At 40.5% G+C, this 13363-nt stretch overlaps 2 protein-coding genes across 4 annotated transcripts; one reads left to right on the plus strand and one right to left on the minus strand.

The window, feature by feature from the left end:
- The first annotated feature begins 3075 nt into the window (after nucleotides 1-3075).
- LOC149150243 (uncharacterized) lies at nucleotides 3076-6607 on the plus strand. 3 transcript variants are annotated; one of them, XM_089439604.1, is made up of 9 exons: nucleotides 3076-3229; nucleotides 3429-3788; nucleotides 4300-4471; nucleotides 4574-4687; nucleotides 4814-4967; nucleotides 5169-5293; nucleotides 5731-5844; nucleotides 5976-6048; nucleotides 6316-6607. In XM_089439604.1, exons 3-9 carry the CDS (start codon nucleotides 4406-4408, stop codon nucleotides 6351-6353), a joined length of 684 nt encoding a protein of 227 aa, XP_089295730.1. In that variant the 5' UTR covers nucleotides 3076-3229; nucleotides 3429-3788; nucleotides 4300-4405; the 3' UTR covers nucleotides 6354-6607. The 3 variants fall into 3 exon arrangements, with proteins under 3 accessions (XP_089295730.1, XP_089295732.1, XP_089295731.1); XM_089439606.1 differs by having other exon boundaries at nucleotides 3429-3597; XM_089439605.1 differs by having other exon boundaries at nucleotides 3190-3340.
- Nucleotides 6608-6999: 392 nt separating this feature from the next.
- On the minus strand, nucleotides 7000-12527 carry LOC149150244 (uncharacterized). The gene is made up of 3 exons (XM_089442743.1): nucleotides 12057-12527; nucleotides 11568-11807; nucleotides 7000-10449 (listed from the first exon to the last, which is right to left on the minus strand). Exons 1-3 carry the CDS (start codon nucleotides 12525-12527, stop codon nucleotides 7000-7002), a joined length of 4161 nt encoding a protein of 1386 aa, XP_089298869.1.
- Between the last annotated feature and the right edge of the window lie 836 nt (nucleotides 12528-13363).

Below are 13363 nucleotides of genomic sequence, written 5' to 3' on the forward strand. Positions count from 1 at the left end.
AACAGTACCATTGTTTTCTTTCTCTCTATATGTTAATTTTGACTTTTTTTTAGGAGATGTGCTTACACATGTAGTCATACTAATTGTACTCTTCTTCAGTCCGATTGACCTACTTTTGTGGTCATCAATTGGACATTAATAAATTTACTTTAGAATTTATATGGGTTGTAATAACCCAGTGAGATGCTTATGTTCCACTTTAACCTATTGACACTCTTAACGGTCTAACCATCCGGCGATGTAATTTGCAATCTCTTTCATTCTTGTCCAATAATATAGCTTCTTTGCAGCTGTTATCATCTTATTATGAGCCTCTTCAAGTCCGTTGAGTCAGATATGTGCAATCTCCCATTGTACATTAACATATTGTTTGCTGATAACCCACACACTCTGGTCCCTTAGGCTCTTGCTCCAAACATCGTTTTACATATTTGTAGTGTCCATCACCTTGCAAAGCATTGTTTATTCTATCTTTCATATTTGGTTCACAAGTGCTTACTACTGCCATATGTATATTTTGCATGCTCCTGCTGAGTGCATCTACTAGTTGGTTTTCTTTCTCCTTGATGTGTCAAATTTGGAAATCAAATTGACTAATGAGAGCCATCCATTGAGCTTGTCTAACATTTAAGCGAGGTTGATCAAACAAATATTTCAGTCCACTATGATATGTTAATATTGTAAATTTACTTCCTAGCAGATAATGCCTCCACATCTTCCAGGCATGTACAATGGCCGGAAGTTCCAAGTCGTGCACATGCAACAATGGCATCTATAATCTGATAGTAATAAATTGAGTGCGAAACATTGAAAAGGATATTTGCATCATACAACCATCTAGTCATGTATTCAAATGCCTATTCCTTGTAATGCTTCTTACAGTGGCTTTTAATGGTGGTGGGTGCAAATAAGACATCAAGCTTCTTTCTCTTTGGTGTGGGGATGTCATGAATTGGAGCATATCTCTAAAGGAATTCCTAAGAAAAGGGTTAAAGGAAGATCCTATAAAACTGAGGTTTTATGCAGATGCAATCTCTTTCCTTCTCCCCATCTCAACTTCAATCTCTTATTTCCTGGCCTTTTCTGCTAGATGTTCTTCAACAGAGATTAGCATTTGTTGTCTGATATCTGGGTCATAATTAGGGTAGGGTGTAACTTGCCCTTGAATGCTAGCTATGTGTTCTTTCACTTTACAAAGCCTCTCTTCCGTGATTCCTTCTTACAATATTTGTTTATGGTCTGCCATCAATCTCTTCACAATGGTTCCTTCAGGTCTTTCACATTCTCAGGTGCCATGATAATATCAAATAGTGAAAACAAATCTGCAGATGCAAAACGTATCTTTGTTTATTTACGAAAACAACAATCAAAAATTTGAATAGAAAAACAATGAGGGTTTGGAATATTCTTTACATACCTTTGACTATGCACAACAATCCTATTGCAAGTATCCTCCAAGATTGTAGATGATATGTAGAACTTTGATGTAGATGCCAAATCCACTAAACACTCACAAAGAGTGCCATTTTCACTTCAAATCAACTCTCTTCACTGTGGCTCTGCAATTTCCAAATGCTCACAAATGATCAATGAGAGCTGTTAGGCAAATAGGGTGGGGGCATCATCATATAGCGATAACTAAGGGTGTGGGAGGGGGACACCTTTGTGCCACTGAACTGTTGTAGAAGTGGGTCGATGGGATGGGGACTGGTTTGGATCGAAACCAACCTGCTCTGGTCAGTTTAGCCGGTTTGTCCCAAACTGGCCTGCTGGTCTGGTTCAGGGTCAGTTTGGGCATGGCAAGGTGTGAATTGGTTTGCACTGGCTGGTCCTGATAGCATTGGTCTGCATTTTATGATGCACATTTTGTGCTATTTGCTATTGTGCAACTCACACTGATGAAGCAATGACCAACTCTTTGCGCCCAGACTTGGATCTATGTTGAGCTTCTTCTTAATGGGAATCCAAACTGCCATAGACTTGGTCAACCTTTGAACTCTTCCGGAATCCCCCTATCTTGGCCTGGTTGTGTTATATAAAATTAAATAAATTGTAGTTAGTAAGTAATTAAAGGGCATGATCTTTTTTACCAAGAGGCACCCAGGGCTGTATTTAAGCCAGGGTCTCCCACAGTGTAATTCATCATTCAAGTTTATAATATATATATATATATATATATATATATATATATATATTATGTCTAACGGTGAGTTTATCAGCTCCATATATGTCTAACGCTGAGTTTATCAGCTCCGTCGACCAGTCTGCCCTGTGCATGAACCCCTAGAAACCAAGAACCTGCTATAACGAACTTTGTTCATTCCAGGTTGTTTTGTACCATATTTACCAAGTTAGAATTCGAATTCGATTAGATACGATAAAAATTCAATGAAAAAAAGTCGATAATATACATCATAAAAACTTTTTTTTAATTAATTTGTCCTCAATTTATTTTGAATTATGAATATTTTTATTAATTTTGAATAATATAACAATCTTATAAATAAAATTATCTAAAAAATATACTATTTATCTTTTCTCTCCAAAACATCAATCCTTTCATAAATAGAAACTAATTACTTAAAATTAAGTTACTTCATACATTTTTTAATATCAATTTTACCTTTTATTAAGTTTTGCCTTTTTAACTTTTTATTTTCCTTATTTATATGTGCCATCTAAACTCTATTTATTTCTATTCATAGAATCGTATAACAAAGAAAAAATAAGCTGCTTTTACTTATTTTCTGTTTTGTTTTCTAAATTGAGGATTGAAAAAATAGATTTTTACTAATTTAATTGATATTTTCCATTTTTGTTTTTTTTGTACATGTCATATTTATTCTTTCTCTATATCCCATCTCGCTTATATCTCTTTTCAAAGCCTAACCAATAATAATCTTTCTCTTGGTACTTTTACTTATCTAAGTACAAATACATTATTTTATTCCCATCCCGCTTATATCTCTTTTCAAAGCCTAACAAATGAATAATCTTTCTCTTGGTACTTTTACTTATCTAAGTACATTATTTTATGATGAAATATTTATTCAATAAAACTTGGTTGGAAATTTCCACTCATTGCAACTGCTTTTGTACCATATCTAATGTATTCGCTCAACATGGATGATGATGATGCATTTGAGTTACAAAGTAACGACCTCCTCATGTCTCATTCCGTCCCTTACGTGTTGGGAGGAAAACCTTGCGACTGAAACCCTCTGAATTGGTAATGCTTTGGGCTTTGAATTTGTATTATTTACACCGATTTATTTATTTATTGTTATACTCGTCGTAGAGAATTACACAGATTACAACCATCTTCTATCCAAATATACAGGTAATAGTTCGACTGACTTTGAAATGCAGGTAATAGTTCGACTGACTTTGAAATGCATTTGCTAACCCTAACTCCTTGTCATTTTCAGATTTTCCATATATGTTCAGAAGGCATCCTGCGCCAGAGAATCAACAAACTGCATTAACTCCACGATTAACCTTTAATGCAACGAATCGGATTGAATTTCTGCGAACTGTTCGGCGGACGAACCGAATCGGCGAATTTCCGTACTGTTTGCCCGAATTCGGGCGAACTTGGTAACTATGTTTTGTACCACTTCCTATGTTCTGCATGAAGACAACTGAGAAGTTTACATAGATTTCTCTAGCCGCTCACCCTTCAACCCTGCCTTTCCTGGATTACCTTTAGATGCAGCATCAAAATCTTGGGGTGGGGTTAAGATTTGATTGGAATCTTCCTAGTTCCCTCCAGGCTGCGCTCCATCAGGGTTAGTTATTGATTTTCACTTTCAATATCATTCCCTGAAAATTGCATGACGAAATAGAAACAAAACCACTCTTTCTGGTTACTGTATTCCATTGTTTGTGCTCTTTACATAGTAAAACCAGTGGAATAAGTAATTGGCCAAGTAATCAGCACTTCCATATGCGTTTTATCTACATTTTTCTTTAGTTTATAGGTTTCTTGTTTTCAGTTTCCTTGTACATCCTTACATGAACAATAAATATTAAAAACTCAGGGAACATATTATTTGTCTGCAATACTGTTACAACGACACATGGCACAATACATAAAGCTGAGATTCTTATGGACCAGATTCTTAGGTTATTCCATTCTTGAATTTCTTACATATAAACATCAAGAAAACTTTTGTGAACCCTACATATGTGCAACAAACAACTAAGGCTCATCTATGATCTTTTGATGCCCATTTTATTAATCATTTTATTACCATATAACTGCATCATATAACATGCAGTTGTGCATTGTGCTTTCAGGGATTAAAACAAATTAGCACTTGTAAATTAGATACCTATTATCTATCCAGCACTTCAAAGCAAGGTGATTTATACGGCCTTGCAAAATATTGTAGACAAATTACTCATGGAGATTGAATGTGAGGAGAAACAGTTTCCTTCAGGGCAGCTGGTGAAGCAGGGTGCAGAGGCTGTGAGTGGAATTAGCTGGTTGTCTTATTGTTTCCTTGAGTTTTTTTAGGATGTTGCCTTTCTGTATTATTTGCTATTTCAGAGTTTAACTGTTTGTATGCAGAGAATATTTGAATGCAACTTTCTGGGAAGGAGGGCCATTATTAAAGAGTGTTTCTCCAAGAAGTACAGGCATCCCATTTTGGATTCAAAGTTGACTTTGAAACGTCTTTATGGGGTCAGTGTATAAGAAAAATTACTTCGTTTCTGTTCTATCTTTCCTTCATGGCTATAAGGAGATAGATTATTATGCTTGTTTCCTAAGGTGGTTGTGAGTGAGATCCTTACCAATATGTGATTCTAGGAAGCGCGTTGCATGGCTAAGGCTAGAAAGCTTGGAGTTGCAACTCCCACTCTTTTTGCCCTGGATTCTGAACTGCACACCCTGACATTAGAATATATAGAGGGTCTATCTGTGAAAGACGTGTTTTTGCAACCAGGATCAATTACTGGCTATGGTATGTTTTTCTGGTCATATTGAAATTCCATATGATCTACAGTGTGAATTTAAGGATCGTCATTGCTAGCTTGGAATAATCATTTTTAATTTGATTTAGCTTCAATTTACTTGGTCTTCCTTTGGTCCCCAATGCCAGTAATTTTATGTTTGTCTTAGCTTAGCTGAACAAGAAAGATCTCTGATTGCCTTGTACCCACAGAGGAACAAATAGAAGATATTGCTCAACAGATAGGCAAAGCTGTTGGACTTTTACATGATGGAGGTTTGGTGCACGGTGACCTGACAACATCAAATATGATAATTCATCAAGATTCCAAACAGTTGGTATGAAGTTATTTTGAATAGTGACTTTTTCCAATCCGAATACATTTATTGGAAAAAGCTTACCCTTGGCAGGTTGTAGGCTTTGTTTTTTATCCTAAACTATGAAAATTGTTTAATGCAATTACAAATTCTACTGCATTTTAACAACTGCATGTAAATATTTGTGTTTGCATACCACAAAGACATGCACAGTTTGTTAATTACTGTTTTTCTTGCTTTTCTAAAAGAAAAAGTAAGATCCCATAGATCTGTTCAATCTCAATGCATATACAGCTTGCCTTTAGTGGCTTGGAAAGCCTTCTCAATTGATGCCATGTACATGGCGCATAATGATTTGGCTTGTCTTTTATGTTTAGCATGTTATACTATCCTTCCAATATATGATGTTATGGGAAAATGAATATTTGATATTGTAAATTATGATGTTTTTGAAACAGGTCCTGATCGACTTTGGCCTTAGTTTCACATCTACATTGCCAGAAGATAAAGCTGTGGATTTATATGTTTTGGAGAGAGCGTTGTTGTCAATGCATTCTTCTAGTGGGAATGTTGTAAGTTGGCATTGCTGTTAACTCTTAACTCTGGCATATGCTTGTCTTTTAATGCCAGTAATCTATGTTCTTATTTCTGTTATGACTTGGCAGCTTATTACTTTTGGATATTTTATTCCATTGGATTGCAGATGGAAAGAGTACTTGCTTCTTACAGAAAATCATCAAAGCAATGGTCAGCTACGCTGAATAAACTAGGTCAAGGTAAACCCAAGTCCCTGGAATTTGTGGCAATTGTATCTATTATTTGGTCAGCACATACTTTCTTATCGCAGTGAAAGACTATTCATGACTTTATGTTTTCACTTGCCTCCTGATTCCAAATTGGAATATTTGTTAGGTGGATTGTCCTTTGTGACTGGCAACTTGTCGTTGTTGTCTTTGTTATTGAAAACTCTCTTCATTTCTCATAATTGCTATTTATACAGTTTTTCAATGCAATAACTTACTTTATTTTGGTCTGTTCTGCAGTTCGTTTGCGTGGTAGAAAGCGTACAATGGTGGGCTAAGCATCGTAAAGTATTATGGATGTATATCTTTCTGTAAACTATCAAGTCTCTGGTTATTTTCTATCAAGCTTAAAGATGTTTAGATTTTGATTTCTTAATTTTTTGGTGTCTTTGATTAAAGGAAGATTTTGTCATGAACTTTGATGTATTGGATGCTTCGGAACTCTGCTGAAGTATATTCATTTGCAGTATCCAAAAACATTGGATTTTAAGTGATATCATTATGCAATATGCTGTTTTAAGCATTTTACGTATATGTGATAGTCATATTGTTTTAATATCTTATGCAGAGCTAAATATAGTTTCAGTTCAGAATGCCGAAAAACCTTGACTAATAGTTGGAATATGAAATGTTGCATTCTTGTAAATAAACAGCAAATTGAAGGGGTTAGTTCAACTATTTTTTTTTTAACAAGAACGGTTATGGATTGTATTAATGGGTCGGTCTAAATACCAATCTTCTGATTACAGTAGGAGTGGGCACGATCCAATTGGATTCGTCCTTCTGAGACGCTATTAGATTTGCTTTCCACTTCCATCTCCTTTTGGGATCAGCAATTGCGCTTATTTCTACAATTTGCCCCAGTTTAAATATACAAACAAACAGCTTTAGAATTAAGCAAAAAAACATATCTGCTGAAATGATTTAAGGAATTGGGACCCATGCTTCTTCCCCGTCTCTTTTCATTGCCCCGGCCGATAGCTGTGCAGCTTTATTGGCTTCAAGATCTGCCTCCTTGTTGTTGGCTCTCAGCACGTGATAGTATTTCAGATTTTGGAACAGCTTTGCCATGCTTCTGATTCTTTGGATCAGCCTTGCTAATTTTAAATCCCGTGGAGTAGAGTTAGTCACCATGAGTTTGATGATCACTTCGGAATCCCCAAGGATATTAGCCTCCTTGATTTCTAGCTTCAAGAGCTGCTTGAGTCCTTGGTAGAGGGCAAATGCCTCAGCTTGGATGCTGGAATTGATTCCTAGACCCCAGGCAAAGTGGAGGATCTCTGCACCGTCAATGTTTTTAATTACTCCCCCTGCTCCAACGTTGCCTGGATTACCTTTTGCTGCCTCGTCGAAGAAGAGGGAGTGCACCTTTTGCTTGAGGATCCAGTTTTGAAAATCCTCGCTACCTTTTCCCCTTATTTGCCATTCCTCAGGAGGAGCCATGCTTCTGATATTTTGATGAAAATGTAGGCTCAAGGAGGACCCCCAATCTCTGTCTAGCTGGGTGAGGTTAGAGTCATCTTTATGTTCTCCCAAACATTCTTTTAATTGAATCTTTACCTTGGCCGCCACCGTCTTGGCATTGTGTTGGATGTTCCTGAAGATTCTGCTGTTGCGCTCTAGCCATAGCTGCCAGCAGCAAATTTTAAGCAGTGATGCCCAGGCCGCTTTGATCACTTTATTTTTGGGAGAGGGCCCGGGATAGCAGGTTTTCCAAGTGGCGAACAGATCTATTATGGCGGCAGGAAGCTCGAATCTGGGGTTCCAATAGTCCATCAATTCTCTCCAGACCTGAATGGAGAACTTGCAATTGAGAATCAGATGCGTGGCGCATTCCTCAGAGTCTTGGCACAAGGAGCACCTGGACGGTCCGTAGAAGCCGCGCCTCTGGAGTTTATCTTCGGTTAATATTTTCCTGTGGCATAAAAGCCAACAAAAAAAATCAATTTTTGGCAGCGTGGAGATGTCCCAGACTGTCTTCCACGGGGCCGGGTCTGGAGGCACATTTGGGATTGCAGCAAGGCACGCATATCCCTGGGCAACTGTATATCCGGCCGACTGATCGCCCCAGCCTCGCCTATCTTTCCTGTTGATGCGCGTGGGTGCAATTCCGTTCAGTAATTCGCAGAGGTGGATGATCTCTTGGTGGAGGTCTGAAGGCGGATCCGACAGACTCCAGCCCGCCCATTGCGTTCCATTCCATGCGGATATGTCCCACAGCTTAGTTTTCCCGACTGCCGTCAACCATTCTTTCAGCGATTTCACCTTTGGGCAATCTCCTATAGGCTCGCGATCCATGATACGATCATTCCATATGCTTATTTTTTTCCCATTTCCGGGAATCCAGTAGGCTTTGGATTGAATCAACGGGGCAGCTTTGGAGCAGAGGTTGACGATCGGCGAGGCTCCTTGAGGTAAAGGTCCATCTAAACATCTCAATCTCGTGCCTTTGAGGTATTTTCTCCAGAGTGCTGTCTGTGCCCAGCCTGGTTTAGGCGCAATTAATCTCCAGAGGAGCTTGGCTCCCATTGCTATGTTCTGCTGAGGGAGCTTCTTGAAATTGAGCCCACCCTCCATCTTAGGTTTGAGAACAGTCTCCCATTTAACAAGCGGGAATCTTCTCTCATTGTGTTTACCCCCTTTCCAAAAGAAGTTTCTGATGTATTGATCCATTTTCTGGAGTATACCAATGGGCGCTAGAAGCACAGAGAACTGGTATAACGGGAGGCTGCTAAGGACGACTTTAATGAGAACTGTCTTGCCTGCCATATTTAGCCAATTTGCTCCCCATGCCTGGAGTTTGCTTTTAAATTTTTCTACCTGCGGCATCCAGTCCCTGCTATAGGCGCGCTTGAGGAAAATAGGTAGACCCAGATACTTGAACGATGTCCATTCTGAGGAAGCTGCAAATCCTAGACATCTGGTGATGATATTGAGCAAAGAGGGCGGGGTGTTCCAGCAGTAAGTATGGCACTTACCCTTGTTGAGGCTGCTACCAGACTCCATACAATACTCATCGAGCATCTCTTTAAATCTTCTGGCTGAGTGGATCGAAGCTGTCCCAAGAAGCAGAGTGTCATCTGCAAATAAGGCGTGATTTATGTTTTGGACCCCCCTCGCTATGGATATCCCTGAAATCTCCTGCTCTTGCATTTTTTTGTTTAGATGGAAACTGAGAACTGAAGCTTGAATAACAAACAACAGAGGAGACATGGGACAACCCTGTCTTAATCCTCTTGTAGCTTTGAAGAAACCTGCAGATCTACCATTGACTAAAGGAGCGATCCATGGTTCCGAGATGCAAGCCCGGATCCAATTGATAAATCTCACCCCAAAACCAAATTTTTTCAACACATTCAAAAGAAAACTATGATTAACTCGGTCAAAGGCATTTGCTAGATCCAGTTTGATAGCCATACCTTGTTCTTTGCGCTGCTGACTTGATAGAATTGCCTCTTGGACTAGTGTGAAGTTGTCCACCAAATGCCTTTCGTGGATGAAGCCTCCTTGGTTCTCTGGAATGATTTTAGGAAGTATATGCTTCAACCTGTTAGCAATAACTTTTGTGATCAGCTTGTAGCCAATGTTACACAGGGATATGGGGCGAAACCTATTGAAGGAGTTGGCTCCCTTTTCCTTGGGAATGAGAGCAAGAAAAGAGGAGTTAGTACTTCCTCCTAGTTTCTGGCAAGCCTGCGATTTTTGAACCATTTTATATAAATCTTTCCCCACTATGTGCCAGCAGGTTTGGAGAAAAGAGGCGGAAAAACCATCAGGGCCTGGGGATTTATCTGGGTTCATGGCATAGAGGGCCCTTTTGACTTCTTCCATTGTGACTTTGTTTTCTAGATGGCGGTTCATCTCAACAGTTATTGAAGTGGGTACCCCGTCCAGCAAACAAAAGTTCTGATTCATATTCGTCTCTTCACTATACAGGCATTTGAAATGTTGATGGGCTGCATGTTTAATGCTTGCAAAGTCTTTGTGTATGGTGGCAGCTTCCTTAATTTCAGTTATAGAATTGAAACCTTTCCTGGCTTCAGCTTGTTTGTGAAAGAATGAGGTATTTCTGTTGCCTGCCTTTAGCCAAAGACAACGCGATTTGATCCTCCATGTTTCCTCTTCGGCCAGGCAAGATTTATGGTAATGCTGTTGGAGATGAACCTCTTTGTCTAAGATTTCTCTAGATATATATGCCTCTTCTGTGATCAATTGATGGGCTTCAAGCTGGCTTTGGATATTTTTCCTTTCAGCTGCTGGATTGACAAGAGATTTGGCCCAACACTTTAGGGCTGATTTCAATCTCCTGAGTTTTTCTTCCCAAATATAAAATGGAGATCCACTGACAGGCTGGGACCAGCTTTCTTTGACAATCTGCAAGAAGATGGGTTCCTTGATCCACAAAGGGCTAAACTTGAAGGGAATGGGGCCAAGGTCAGCGTGAGCTCGAAGGATTAGCTTGATTGGCTTATGATCAGAGGCGCTACAAGGGAGAATGTGCATGCTAGCTTCTAGGCCAAGCAGAAGAAAGGAGCTATGCACCAAGAATCTATCCAGCCTTGCTGCAATATGGCCAGGACCTATTCTTTTATTGGACCAAGTGAACTTACCTGAGGCAGGCTTGATATCTAGCAGATCCCAGTCTTGGAGGAGATCCTCTACCCATTCCCTTGCCGGGTCTCGCACAATGCAACCTCCTCACTTTTCAGAAGAGTGCAGAGTGATGTTCAGGTCACCTGCTATGATGACATTTTCCAGATTGCCCAGATCTGCTTGCTGCCTTAAGGAGTCCCAACAGATCTTTTTTTCTCCAGCGTTGACCGGAACATAAACGTTGAAAAGACAAAAAAATTCTTTTGTAATTAGATGCTGCATCTTTAACATCGCCCAGTGGGTATTTGATGCCTCTGCCACCAGCGAAAACCTGCTTTCGTTCCAAAGAGTACCCAACCCTCCAGAGGCTCCTCGGGCTGAGACAGCTGTTGCATTACTCTTTTTCCAAAGTTTTTTGCTTACTTGAAGAAAATCTGGCTCCTCCATCTTAGTCTCCTAGAGGAGTATATCGGGGGCCTCTATTCTTATTAGATTTCGTATAGCCTCTTCTTTGATTTTGCTGCCCATACCCCTACAGTTCCAGGAGATTATCTTCATTATTTACCTTTGCTTGGCTGGGCTCCCTTGGAGCCTTGATGCTGATTTCTTACCATCTTCGGCTTTTTTGCTAACAACTTCTCCAATGTTGGTTGACTGCCCTGTAGTTTATCTTTGTACGTTTCATGCTCTCTTTTCTCCCGATCCGTTTTGCGCCCTCTTGTAGATCTCCTTACAGAGGATTGGGATTCTCCTATTTCTCCTTCCTCCTCCGATTCTTCTGATTCTTGATCCTCCTCCTCGACTACATCGGGGGTTCCTTTTGAGCTTTTTGCGGCTCCCGTGTCTTTAAAGTTGGGGGGTTGGGAACCTTTGTCTGGGGACTCTGGCTTTTGAACTACCACTTCATGGGAGTCCTCTGGTTGGGAGCTAAGAGGATCGAACCTGTTCTCTGGGGTGAACTTGGGCTGGGACTGCTGGATCTGCTGAGCTGGATCCTGCTGGGGGCCTTTGCCGGTAGTTCCTCCCGGCTTCTGGGTCTTGGAAGACATTTTGGATCTTTTAACTTGATTCCAGCCGGCCTCCTTCCCTTGAGCTGCTTCATTGACCGTTGGGCAGTTTCTGGCGAAGTGCCCATAAACCTGGCATTTCCGGCATTTGAAGGGCAACTGTTCATAGTCTAGCTTCTGCACATGCGTCCAGCTTCCTACTTTGAGTTTGATGGCCTCCGGAAGCCCCTCCTCCAGATCCACCTCAACGCAGATCCTTGCACAGTCGTATTGATCCTTACTGTTCGCTCGGTCTATGAATTTCCCCAGGGCATTTCCAATATGCATCAAAGAATCCCAGTTCCAGCAATGAACTAGGAGGTTGGGAAGCCTAACCCATACCGGGACAGCTTTGGGTACGTCTACTGCTGGATCGAAGTCAGGAGTCCATTTGTTCAGATACAGACCCTGGGGGCCCATAAAGTAAGGACCATTTCGGAAGATCAACTCTTTATCATCTTTGGAGGTGAATTCAAAGAGGAAGAATCCTCGTCCCAGAAAATATGAGGTCACACTTTCTTTGATCAGCGGCGACCAGTTTCTTTTGACCCAACTCTCTGTTGACTTGGGAGATGGCCATAGACCAGTAAACTGGCCTATGAGAGCCCGCTCAGACAGGGACAGAGCAACCTGGATCGGGGTTTCCGGAGGTAGAGAGATCTCAGGGATATCGTCGAGCTTCTTGACGAATTTCGCCGCTTCTACATTTTTCTTCTTGGGTAGCCCATCCAGAAGCCGACTGAACGCCTCAGCTGAGGAAATCGTCGACGGAGGAGGAGAGGGAGGGGCCTGGGAGATGCCCAACACCTCCATGGGCGCTAGATCTGACTTGACAGGTGAAGATCAATCCTCCATGACCAGTGGGCCTCGCTTGGGCAGATCCTCGATTGATCGGTCTCACACGCAGACAGGAATGCGCAGGCGTCTGAAATCTGGAACGTGGAGCAGCGCACAGATCTGATCGCAGTCTTCGATCACAGATAAGGGGTTAGTTCAACTATTGTTGCCGATGTTTCTGGGTATATAGCTAGTTCCATGCTAGAAGGTGTCTGGTTTGAATCCCTGCTGGACGAGGTGTTCTAGTCTTCACTGATGGGTTTAATAGGGATGTGATCGAATGTGGGGAAGCACCACTTGGGTTTCAGTGTTAGGTTTTCCTTGGAAAAAGGTTCAATAGTATTTTATCTCAGTAGCTGTGATTATATTAACATCAAGTGACTTACTATTGAAACATGCTTTGGTCTAATACTATCAAAAGGAAATACGTGTATAAGTAATTGGAGGCATTTTATAGCAGTAAAGCCATAGTGCTATTCCTAAGCTTTACTATTTAAGAAGACGAGACAAAGGGATTAATTTTTAAAGGTGAAAAAGATGTTACCAAACATGGAGATTATTTATGGTGGGGTGTGCGGCATGATGTATAGATCAACAGTGTCTGTTCTGCCAAAAGTAACAACGTACAATTATTGCCCTTTTGCAGTTCGTTTGTGGTAGAAAGCGTACAATGGTGGGCTAAGCATTGTAAAGCATTATGGATTTATGCCTTTTTGTAAACTGTCAAGTCTCTGGTTGTTTTCTATCAAGCTTCAAGATGTTTAGATTTTGATTTCTTAATTTTCTGGTGTCTTTGATTAAAGAAAATTTTG

Source organism: Pinus tabuliformis, chromosome 9 (genome assembly GCF_031772625.1).
Source record: "Pinus tabuliformis cultivar Carrire ecotype Pingquan chromosome 9, CPIR1, whole genome shotgun sequence".
Lineage (NCBI taxonomy): Eukaryota > Viridiplantae > Streptophyta > Pinopsida > Pinales > Pinaceae > Pinus > Pinus tabuliformis.